Source organism: Sciurus carolinensis, chromosome 16 (genome assembly GCF_902686445.1).
Source record: "Sciurus carolinensis chromosome 16, mSciCar1.2, whole genome shotgun sequence".
NCBI lineage: Eukaryota > Metazoa > Chordata > Mammalia > Rodentia > Sciuridae > Sciurus > Sciurus carolinensis.
Window position 1 is genome coordinate 4,051,762 of NC_062228.1, and position 10,816 is coordinate 4,062,577.

Genomic DNA, 10,816 nt, shown 5'->3' on the forward strand with positions numbered 1-10,816 from the left:
CTGGCGACCCGACCCCGGCCCGGCCGCGGAGGGGCTGCCCTGTCGGCGCGGGGTTGGTGGGGGCCCGGCTGCGGGCGGGAGTCCCTGGGTCTGCCCCCCAAAAGTGTCCCCGCTGTCCCCCTTAAGGTCCCCCCAGTGGCGCCGCTGCAGGGGCCGGAGCGCGGTGTCCAGCGAGTCCGGAGCGCCCTCTGCCGGCTCGGCTCCAGGGCCTGCGCCCACGCGCCCGGGCTTCCCAGCTCCCAGCACCCCTGCGCCGCCCACACTCCGCTGCTGGCGCGCCCCCAGACCTGCCCTCTGCACACCGCGCCCTAAGCCAGCCTTGGCCCCAAACACCTTCCTCCCCTCAGCGTTTCATGCGTCGGTCTGTCCGTCCATCCAAAGGATTAGTTAAGGAGAACCTACTACGTGCCAGGCCGGGTGCTGGGCGCTGGGTTCCAGTAATGGCCAAGGGAGACCCCGTGCTTGGCTTCCTGGAGCTCACATCCAAGTGTGGAGCCAGACACTTGGATCCCACAAGTAATGGAAGAATTAGAACTGATCTGCTTAGGCCGAGAGAGCAGGCAGGATTTGGCCTGATGGCAGTGAAGCGGGTTGTGTCAGAGGGGCTTCCTAAAGGAAGTTTTTTTTTTTTTTCTTCCTGGTACTGGGCTTGAACCCAGGCTCTACCACTGCACAACCTCCCCAGCCCTTTGAGTTTTTTATTTGAGATCGGGTCTTGCTAAGTTACTAAGGCTGGCATGGTTAACCTGCAATCATTCTCCAGCAGCCGCCCCAGATGCTGGAATTACAGGCCTGTGCCACTACCACAGTAGAGCAAGTGATTCTTATTCAGAGAGATTTAGAGGAGGAGTTAAACAGGTAAGGGAAAGTGCCTCAGGCTGGACACCAGCCAGTGCAAAGGCCCTGTAGCAGGTAGGCAGGAGCAAGATGAGCATGAGTGGCTGAAAGGAACTGACTGGAACAGACAGGGAGGGCTGCCCAGGTTGCAGGGGTGAGCAGGGGCTGCCGTGGCCTTTGCTCCCAGGCTCGCCTCCTGTGCACACCGTCTGTGGACTTCTGCACAGCTCTCTGCTCAGCTGCCGCAGCTGACCCCCAGCCTTAGGCCCCTTTTAGGGGCCCCAGCTCCCAGTCCTGGCCCGCGCCCCAAGCATGGAGTCCTTGGGTGTGGGAGTGGAGGCAGACACTGGTTTTATTTGTGACTTGACTCTGGAAGGAGTGGGACGGGCACTCTTCCTGGCTGGGTGCTCAGCTGGCCCTGGTGATCCCCGCTCACACTGGCAGCCTCCCCCAGGGCCCAGACCCAGGCCCAGCCTGGCCCACAGCCACTGCTCCCAGCACCCCTGCGCCGCCCACACTTGGGCCTTGGCCTTGGGCCTTGGTCTGAGTGTGGGGCAGTGTGCGAGTTTTCCCCACTCCTCCTGACCCCTGAGAGCGGTCTCACGGCTCCTCCGTCTCCTGCCAGGAGAGACCCTCCGTGCACATCTTCAGTGGGCCCTGCTGCTGGCAGGGCTGTGGTGATCTCCCTCCTCCTCGGGGCCTGGGTGCAAGGTCACCAGGTGGACGCTAGGGTGGTTTCCTTATCTCCTTCCTTAGCAGGGAGCTGGCCACCGCCAGGGCTCCGCCCTGCACAAACCGCACAAAGTTGTCACCGGCCAGCGGCCCCACTGCGTACAGGCCCTCCTGGTGGGTGCTCTGGTAGGTGAAGGGGTCCACATCGATGGGGTTCCTCTTGGCGCTCAGGGGCTGCTCGGGATCCACGGCCAGGTCAGCGCCCGCCCCAGGGAGGAAGGAGAGGTCAGGGTGCGAGCCGATGAGGACCAGCACCAGGGAGACTCCGAAGACCTGCTGGCCGCCCTGCGGGTCCCGGAACACAGCCTGGCCGTCCTCCTTGAAGAGCAGGGGCTGGTGCTCGGGGAGGCTGCGGTAGCCCTGGTAGGGGCCGGGTGAGAGCACCGACTGCTCGCGCATCATCTGCTGCACCTTGTGGTACTCGGGGTACAGCATCTTGGGCAGCTGGTTGAACACCAGTCCGGGGTCGTCCACTGGCCGGCGGAAGGCATGGATCACCGGGATGTTGTAGTGGCGGGCGTAGAGGACCGCGTCGGCCGCGGACAGCCCAGCGCCCACGATGAGGACCGGGTCTGAGGCCGGGCTTACGGCACCCATCCGCGTGGCCGCCTCCAGGGCCGACAGCTCGTGATGGACGAAAGGCAGGGCCTCTCCGGGGATGCCTAGCCTGGCCGGGCTGTCGAACGTGCCTGTGGCCAGGACCACGTTGCGGGCCCACAGCGAGAAGGGCTGCTGACCCTGGTCCTTGGTGGTCAGGAAGCCGCTGACCTGGAAGAGGGGGCTGGGCTCAGGGCCCCCCCACTCCACAGCTGTGACCACAGCACCAGACACAAAGTTGTGGCTCAGCCCCTTCTTGGTCACGTAGTCCCTGTAGTAGTGGGCGATGTCCCCGGCTGTCGCTCGGCTGTTGCGAAGGCCTCTGTGGAGGTGAGGCAGGTGTCAGAGGGGCTGCAGGCCAGGGTGGGCGGGGCCACCAGCACGCAGTCAGGCCCTGGAGCTGGACAGCCTGGGGCTGGCTGGGCGGTTTGACCTCGGGAAGCCTCAGTGCCCTTCTGTGAAATGGAGCTGCCCTGGTGCCTGGGAGAGGGAGGGGGCGGGGCGGGGCCTCCAGAGCCAGCTGCCTGGGTCCCCGTCCTGCTGCTGAGCTGTGCCGGGAACACCTGGGTCTGTTTCCTCTCGTGAAGCAAGGGTGGCCTTGGCCACCGGAACTGCTTCAGGAGGTTGCTGGGGGGACCGAGGCACTGACCTAAACCAGGAGCCTGAGTCAGCCGCACTGGTGGTGACAGAAGGGCTGCCCTCCATTATGACCCCTGGGTAATAGTGTTCCATGGAACTGTGGTCCTGAAGTTCAGGAACAGGCCAGCTGCCCTGGGCAGCCGGATGCCGGGAGCGGTTGCCTCTGGGGCCGAGGCGGGGGCTCTGGGGTGGGCCTGTGCTGCGGCTGCTGCATCCGCCCTGAGACGGCGCCTGGGCGAGCTGGCACTTCAGAGCCGCAGCACTCGTTGTCCCCAGCCACGGGAGCAGGGGCTTTACTCTCTTTACTGTTCCTCTGACCCTGTCTGTCCCTTTCCAGGGGCAGAGCTGGGGGGCGAGCGTTGCCCCGGCTCAGGTGGCCTTGCAGCCTGACGTGGGTGACGTCATCTGCCCAGCTTGTGGGCCTGTAGCTGAGGATGACCAGAATCTGATTCTAAGTGCCACCACTGGGCAGGGGCTGAGCCCAGCCTGTCCTGGCAGCCTTGAGACCCGAACCCGGGTGATTTCTGTGGTTCTGTCGTCTCCCTCGTCTCTGCTTTTGTAAAACTGTTGCAGAGGACCGTCGGTCCCAAGGTGCTCCACGTGGGCTCTTGGTAATGACGACACCGTGGACAGAGTTGGAGCTCTGTGGCAGGCTGGGTGGTAGTGGCCGTGGGGCCACCAGGGCAGGGCGCTGATGTGGGTTTCACTCTGACACTGCGCTCACAAGTGTTCAACGGGGCTCCTGCGGAGGGACGCCCCACACTGCGCTCTCCCTGGGGAATTCTTGTCAACGTTAAGGTGGACAGTGGGACTGCAGGGCCACTTCGCAGGTGAAATCCGAGCTCCAGCCCTGGGCTCACACCTTACTGCACAAGCCCTGATGTCCCGACTAAACCTCCACCGGGTGGAGTCCCTGTGTCAGAGACCCTGCCTGCAGGGACAGCCCCAGCACAGGCTGGGGCGGGAGCCACTCCGCCTGCAGGGCGGACCCCACCCTGACCCTGTGGCCTGAAGCAGCTTCAGGGCTGGGATGTGTCTATCCTGGGATGGGGTTGGAGGGCTGTGGGGGTCAAGATGGAGCAGGAAACCAGGTGGGGGAGAGACTGGGATGGGACAGGACGAGGTGCAGGGGTGGGATGGGGGGGGTCCCTTTGCTCAGCTTTAATGTTCTGTGGTGATGCTTTAAGTGCAGCCATTTAAGTCAGCCTGTTAGCTGACCTGGAGCGTTCCAGGCTGGGCTGGGGAGGGGAGGCTGTGCAGGCAGGGCCGGGCCCCCCCCCTCCAGGCTGGGGTGTGAGGGATGCAGGTTGGGAGGCAGGTTGCGGGGGGAGGTTGGGGAGCCCTGCCCACTCCGCTCCTGGGTAGTGCCAGCTGCCCCTTCCCTACCTGGGCCTCAGCTGCGTTCTGGAGGAAGCAGACTAGAAGAGTCCGGCCCACCTCTGGCTCCTTGCTGCGGGGGCTCCTCCCGCCCCACCCCGAGCTCTCCAGGGCTGCCTACCTGCGCTTCCTCTGCATCCAGTCCTTGACCTGCAGGTCGGGAAGCCCCATCCATTGGCCTTGGCTCAGGGTCACCATGGAGCCTTCGATGGACTGCGTGGAGAAGGGTCTTTAGGCCCAGGCCTCACTCGCCCCACCCGCTGGATAGGAAGGAAGGGGGTTGCAGGGAAGGGGAAGAGCAGCGAGGAGGACCAGGAGGGAAGGGCCCAGACTGCAGGACCAGCGCCCCCTGGCTACTCACATGCCACGCCCCACCGGGGAGGTTGCGGCCCAGGACCACGTGGGGAATGGCTCTCTCCTTCTGGTGCTTCCAGGTGAGGACCGAGTCCACGTTGCCCCCGAAGTCTGTGTCTGGGCGCAGGAGGGCATCAAAGAGCAGAGCCACGGGACTCTGGCAGCGGCCTTCGAGGCCTTCGGACAGGTAATCCAGGTCCTGGAAAGGGGAGGAGGTCAGGGACTGCTGGGGAAAGGCAGGGTCCTTTTCCCAGAGCCTCAGGCCAGGAGCAAGGTGGGGACTGGACCGGACATTTCCCTGAGGCTGGGAGACTTGCAGATGTCTGCAGGAGGGCTGTTGGGACTCTCACTGTGGGGTCTCTCCAGGATTCCAAAGGCCCCAGAGCACAGGCTGAGCGGGAAGCTTAGAGGAGGCTCGAGCAGTTGCCCGACCCTGGGTTCCTACCCCAAGACGGGGGAGGTCAGGAGATGCTACCTCTCACGAGGCTCCAGAAAGTCCCACAACGGACCTTTACCTGCTTAGTTTTTTACCAAACTCAGTGTCTCAGATTTCCAGGAATGGGACCATTATCTCTACATATGAGACCAAGGCATTGGTGATCCACTGATTTAACAGTGTTGGGGACAGAACCCAGGGGTGCTCTACCACTGAGCTGCAACCCCAGCCCGTTTTATGTTTTTATTTTGAGAAAAGGTATTGCCAAGTTGTGGAAGCTGGCCTTGAACTTGGGATGCTCCTGCTTCAGCCTCCCAAGCAGCTGGAATTACGGGCATGCCCCGCTGTGCGGGTAGTTCTACTGAGCTAGTATCCTGGAGAAGGCACTTTGAGAAACCCTGATCCAGCCCTGGTGGGTCACACTCTCATCTGCCACCCAGCTGGGGGATGGGACAGCCCTAGGAGGGTGGAGGTGACTGGAGGGGTGTGAGGAGGATGGCCTCCCTGAAGGCGGCAGGCGCAGGGGAGAGGGGAGGAGGGAGGAGGCGCAGCCCTCAGGGCTGGGCGGGGATGTGCGGATGGGGCGGGCTCAGCCCAGCGCTGCCCACCCTGGCTGGTCCTAGTCTGGGGCTGGACTGCGCCTTGGAACGTTTCAGTGTCCTCGTCTCAGCCCACAGGAGCACGGTGACAGCCAGGAGCGTCGCAGAGCTGCCAGGCATCCCCAGGGGAGCCAAACGTCCCCTGGTCCAGAGCCACTGCCTCGCGTGGCGGGACAGCTCATGTGGCACTTGTGGGTTGGAAAGGTGGCCCGATTTCTCTTTCATGATTTCCGAGGCTGGTTTCCTGGGCTCCCTGTTCTGCAGCTGGTCTTGTTTCCAGGAAACACATACTCTGGTTTTTCCTTGGGCGCGCTGGGTGACCGCCTGAGACTATGTCCCCCAGCCCACCTGGTCCAGGATGGAGACCCCCGGCGCCTCGGCCAGCTTCCTCTGCAGCAGGGGGTGCGGGTGAACTGCATCTGGTCTCACGTAGGGGGTGTGGCCCGAGAGCAGATAGGACAAGCAGATGCCTGAGGGGCCATTGCCTGTGGGGACAGGGCAGGGTCAGAGAGGGCAGCCTAGCAGTGGGAGCTGACCGCCTACCTATTATATCAGGAGCTTTTACTACTGTCCCCACCACGCATTAACTTTAGTGAGGGAAATGCTCTCCTTTTCCCTTTTCTACTTGGGGCACAGAGAGGTTAAGTAACTTGCCCACGGTCACACGGCTGACAAGTAGATGAGCAGTGATTCAAACCCAGTCAGAGAACCTGGGACGAGCCCGAGCTTCTGAGGTCGTAAGAGCTGGAGCACAGCCTGGCCCCTCAGATGCAGGAGTAGGCGCAACATGCGCAGCCAGGGCGCAGAGCTGGCTGCCGAGCCAGAGGGACCCACGCCTCCGTGGGCCCGGGCTTTCTGTTCCTGTCTTTCCCGCCTCTCCTTATCCACCATTTGTGGAATACGGTAAGGAAGCCGTGAGGTGTGGACGTCGCTGCTGCAACCTGATCTTGCACCCGGGAGACCTGTCGCTCAGTTTGGGAGGACGGGAACCTATCCCAGGGCTCTGTGATCCTGTGGGGGCACCTGGGACAGTGTCAGACACAAGGTGGTCACAGGGACCTGCACAGGTTTAGGCCCGCCCGACAGCCTCAGCCGGCCTTCCGCTCCCGCCTCCTGGGGAGCGAGGGCTTATGTGGCGCACAGCACAGCACGCTGGGGGGCTTGGAGATGACCCTCGTCAGGAGGTCAGGCGCTGGGAGTGCTGGGCGGGCCCGCTGGCCTGAGGGGCCACTCACCGATGATGATGACCGGGAGCGGCTCGGAGCTGCTGGCGCTGAAGTGGCCCCTCCTGGAAGAGCTCATGGCTGGGGCTGGTGGGGCACTGGAGGCTGGCAGCTGGCCTGGAGGCAGAGAGGAAGCGGGGTCAGGCGGTCCCTTCTCAGCTACAAGGTGGCTCCTCCTCCCTCCGCCAGCTCAGGCACCCTCTGCGCCCACAGGCTGCAGGCCAGACCCTCCTCTCCTGGCTGGCCATCCCGCAGCCCCGTCTCTGAGGCCCACCTACTCTCCGCTCAGCCACGGGAGTCTCATGTCTCTTTCCTGAGGCCTTCTCTGCCCCACTCAGGGGCAAGCCCTGCCCAGCCCTGCGGCGGGGGCTGCAGCCTCTCACGTAGCCTGGTGACTTTGGAGTCATCCCGGCCCTGGTGAGTTGCATCCTAGCTGGTGACAGTGGGCCTATCCTGAGACCTTGCTGAGCCTCAGTCTCCTCATCTGTAAAACGGGAATGCGAGTCCCTACCTCGGGGTTGTTGAGAAACATGGCAGGATAAGGCGCTGGAGGGCCTGCCCCGGGTAAGCGTGCACTGGACAGGACCAGAGCCAACTGCCTGCTGTGGGGATTGGGGAGAAGCAGGGCCCTGGGAACTCGGGAAGCCGGGAGTAGGGTGGCTGGAGAAGGCGGGTCTTGGAGCAGCAGTGCCGCCTGCTGGTCCTCTGGCCAGTCACTCACAGGACCGCAGGGACTTCAGGCCCATCTGCTCCAAGTCCCCCAAACCAGCTGGCAGTGGCTGCAGCCTCAGCCTCCCCAGCCCGCCCAGAGCCCTGCCTTCCAGGGGCCCGCGAGGCATGCTGAGTAGGGGACAGTGGGCTTTCAGCACTTCCTAGGGGCTGGTGTTCTACGCTTTCTTCCTTTTTCCACATCTCACTCATGCAGACTAATAACAAAGGTATCAGCCCATTGCACAGATGCGAAATGGGGCTCAATGAGGTGGCAGAAGCTGCTCAGTGGACTCGGCTTTTAAGCCAGGGCTATCTGGCATGTTGGCTCTGCCTGTGGCACCGTGACCCTGGGGCTCCCTGGAGGATGCCCCCGGGCTGATGGAGGGCTTGCCTGCTCTCAAGTGCAGAGTGGGGGTGGGCGCAGGTTCTGGGTCACCCAGGGCCTTTCCAGGGGAGGCAGAAACCTGGTGTTTGGGTGACTTCTCTGGTTAGGGAGAGTGGGCGGCCCACAGGCCCTGTGACCGCATGGGACCCTACCATTCTCCACAGTTTGCAGAAAGCTTGCCACTAAGTGATGGCACTCAGTGCCTGAGCAGTGGGCCTTGGGGCAAGAGGACGAGTCCAGCATCTGGCCAAGGGTCTGGGGCTCTCAGTCCCTGAGAATGGCCTGGCCCCAGCTGGGTTTGGGTCCAGAGAGACTCCCTGTCCCGTCCAGGCAGGTCCTGTGTCCCCAGTGTCTGAGACCTCTTGTCTCTCCTAGGGAGAAGGGTGGCTTCCTGCTGATGTCCAGGCTCACGTGGCCTTTTCCACGTGGGGCGGGCCCTGCTGTCTCCTGGGGGAAGCTTTGGGGACGGCACCACGATAACGAGAATTGTCGCAAACGCCGAGGAGCAGTTATTTCTGTAGCTCAGTGGAGTTGGTGGGCGCCAGGCAGGCTCCAGCCCGTTCGTGTTCACAAAGTGAATCTGTTTTGCGCGCCTCGGGGTGGAACCCAGGACCTCAGGTGTGCCAGGCCGGCGCTCCCCGCTGAGCCGCAGGCCCAGCCCCTGACTGAGTCTTAAAGTGTGGTCACAGCCCTCTTACAGCCACTCCCACGTTACAGATGGAGAAACTGAGGCCCAGGGAGCTTCTCACAGCCCTGGACAGTTTGCTAGGAGTTTGCCGCCTCTCTCACGGGCTTGGCTGGTTTTGAGCCAGGCTGCCGTTCCAGAGCCTCTCTGTGTCCCCTGCGGTGGGCTGGCTCTTGCCAGAGACCACCCCCTGGTCTGAAAAGTGCCCTCTGTCCCCGCTGGCCCTGCTGCTCCGCCCAGTGCTGGTTGCAGGGAGAGGCAGTGCCAGGCCGTCGCTGGCCCCAGATTTCTGCTGGGAGGGACCTTCCTCACTGGCCACCAGCACAGGTGTGTCCAGAGCCTTGGAGACCCGGGCTGCAGTTCCCAGAGACCGTGCTCCCCCTTGCTCAGGGCACCTGCCAATGGCCCTGGGGTTCCGCACTTCTGCCTGCACTGTCCCCAGAGCACCAGCAACGGGGCAGCGTCAGGTCCTGCAAGAACACTCCCTACGCCTTCTCCCTTCAATCCACTTCTCAGTAGAGGAGACGGAGGCTAAGGAGGTGAGCTACCCCTCCAAGGCTTCAGAGCCCCCAAACGTGTGTGCCAACCTGTGGCCCCAGACCACCTCCCGCCTCTTCAGCATTCTCTCTCCATAAGGCAGGCGCTGGCAGGGGTCCCGGTTCACCAAGGAGGAAATGGAACCGATTCCCCTCGCCACCCTTCACAGGGGGCGGAGGCACCGAGTTACTGCCAGGGTTTCCCACTCCTTGTCCAGAGTTCCCTCCCAGAACTTGGCAGGCGCTTGAACAGAAGCTTCTGGATGCCACACATATGAGGTCACCACCCAGGGGCTGGACCCAGAGGTCACTTCCTGTGCAGAGTGATACAGGGCATCCCGAAGTGCTGAGCAGCATGAAGCTCTGCCGTACCCTCGCAAGGATGCACGCTGCGGACTCACAAAAGAACCTTCAATTTTCCAACTGTTCAATTCCTTTTATGCTCTTTAGTTTTGTGGAGTTGGAATAATTTATTTTAAACATTATCTTTGTCCCTCGATTGAAATGACAGATATTGATGGAAAAATGAACACTTAAAGTTGATCATTTAAATTTCACAAAAGCAAATTGTATAAAAGAAGTGGGATAGATAGTTATGTCTTCACCAATGTTTCCGTTTGTAGCAGGGGCACCTCCCGGGCCAGGAAGGCGGCAGAGTGCAGGGACTCCCGGTCCTGTGCCGCTGCTTGATGGCCCTCTGCCCATTTTACTTTGACAATACGCTGCGCACTGGCTTTTCTCAGCCCCACAGCTCAGAGGGAAGGAGCTGAGGCGGGAGGAGGCGTCTGGCCTGGGTGGCCGGGAATGCCCACACGGGTTTGCCTACACGTACATGTCTTGCTTTGCCCTGGTGCCTGTCCAGCTGACAACAAGTCCCCTCTTGAGCAAAGCGGCAGATAACAGTGACATCAGAAGGTGACAGGAGGCCCTGGGGGCGAGGATGAGGAAGTGACCAGCCTCGGGGGTACCTGCCCTTAGTCACCGAGCCGTTGCCCCACCAGCCAGCCGCAGGCCTCCCGGGGCCCCGCCCCTCTTGCCCAGCATCGCCTCTGAGAGAAGCCAAGTCCCCAGGTCTCCCATGGTCTACCCCACCTGACCAGCAGAGATGGGGACCCCAGGGAAGCCCCTAGCCTGGGACTCCGCAGCCAGCCCACTGGCCATGCCTCTCTTTCCTGCCAGAAGCAGTATGACTGGGCTGGGGTGGTTTGGGCCCCAGGCAGCTGGCAGCTGTTGGGCTTTGGGGGCCAGGTACCTGGCCACAGGCATGGCCGGGAGGAGCCTGGGAGGACCCTGCGGTGCCCAGAATCACGCTGGGCCTCTGCTCGGGACCACCTGGGACTTGGCCTGGCTCCCTAGATCCTGGCCAGCCGGGCTCCCTGCACCAGGATCGCCCACCCGAAGCCTCGCCCAGGCCACTCACCTGACGGTGGGGGTAGAGGGAGCCTGGGGAGCCTGGCCTGGGCAGGCACTTGGACCTGGAGTCACGGTGCCCACCGGGAAGCAGGACGCCCATTACCCCCTGGGTATCCAAGAGGCTGTGCGCGGCAAGGGGAAGCGAGGGTATTTCACGGTGGGAGGAGGCGGTGCGGGCAGTGGGCGGGGCCAGGAAAATCACTTTCATAAGCGTGAGTCAGCAGGGGCCCCTGGGTGAATGAACTTGCCCCTGGCTGGCCTTAAAGGGCCCCTGCTGGGCCATCCGCCAGGG

The 10,816-nt window shown here is 62.7% G+C and overlaps 1 protein-coding gene across 1 annotated transcript; it reads right to left on the reverse strand.

Moving 5' to 3' along the window:
• Nucleotides 1-837: 837 nt before the first annotated feature.
• Nucleotides 838-10,572, reverse strand: Osgin1 (oxidative stress induced growth inhibitor 1). Its single transcript, XM_047530109.1, has 6 exons — nt 10,532-10,572; nt 6,807-6,911; nt 5,920-6,056; nt 4,544-4,735; nt 4,304-4,395; nt 838-2,488 (listed from the first exon to the last, which is right to left on the reverse strand). The coding sequence occupies exons 2-6, from the start codon at nt 6,871-6,873 to the stop codon at nt 1,564-1,566; spliced, it is 1,413 nt and encodes a 470-aa protein (XP_047386065.1). The 5' UTR covers nt 6,874-6,911; nt 10,532-10,572; the 3' UTR covers nt 838-1,563.
• Nucleotides 10,573-10,816: the final 244 nt, after the last annotated feature.

Excerpts from the sequence above, each read along its gene's own strand:
- Osgin1 (XM_047530109.1), bottom strand. The coding sequence starts at position 6,873 with ATGAGCTCTTCCAGGAGGGGCCACTTCAGCGCCAGCAGCTCCGAGCCG. Across the intron at positions 6,057-6,806 it reads GCTCCCGGTCATCATCATCG|GCAATGGCCCCTCAGGCATC; the intron begins GTGAGTGGCCCC and ends CTGTCCCCACAG. Across the intron at positions 4,396-4,543 it reads TCCCCGGTGGGGCGTGGCAT|TCCATCGAAGGCTCCATGGT; the intron begins GTGAGTAGCCAG and ends TTCTCCACGCAG.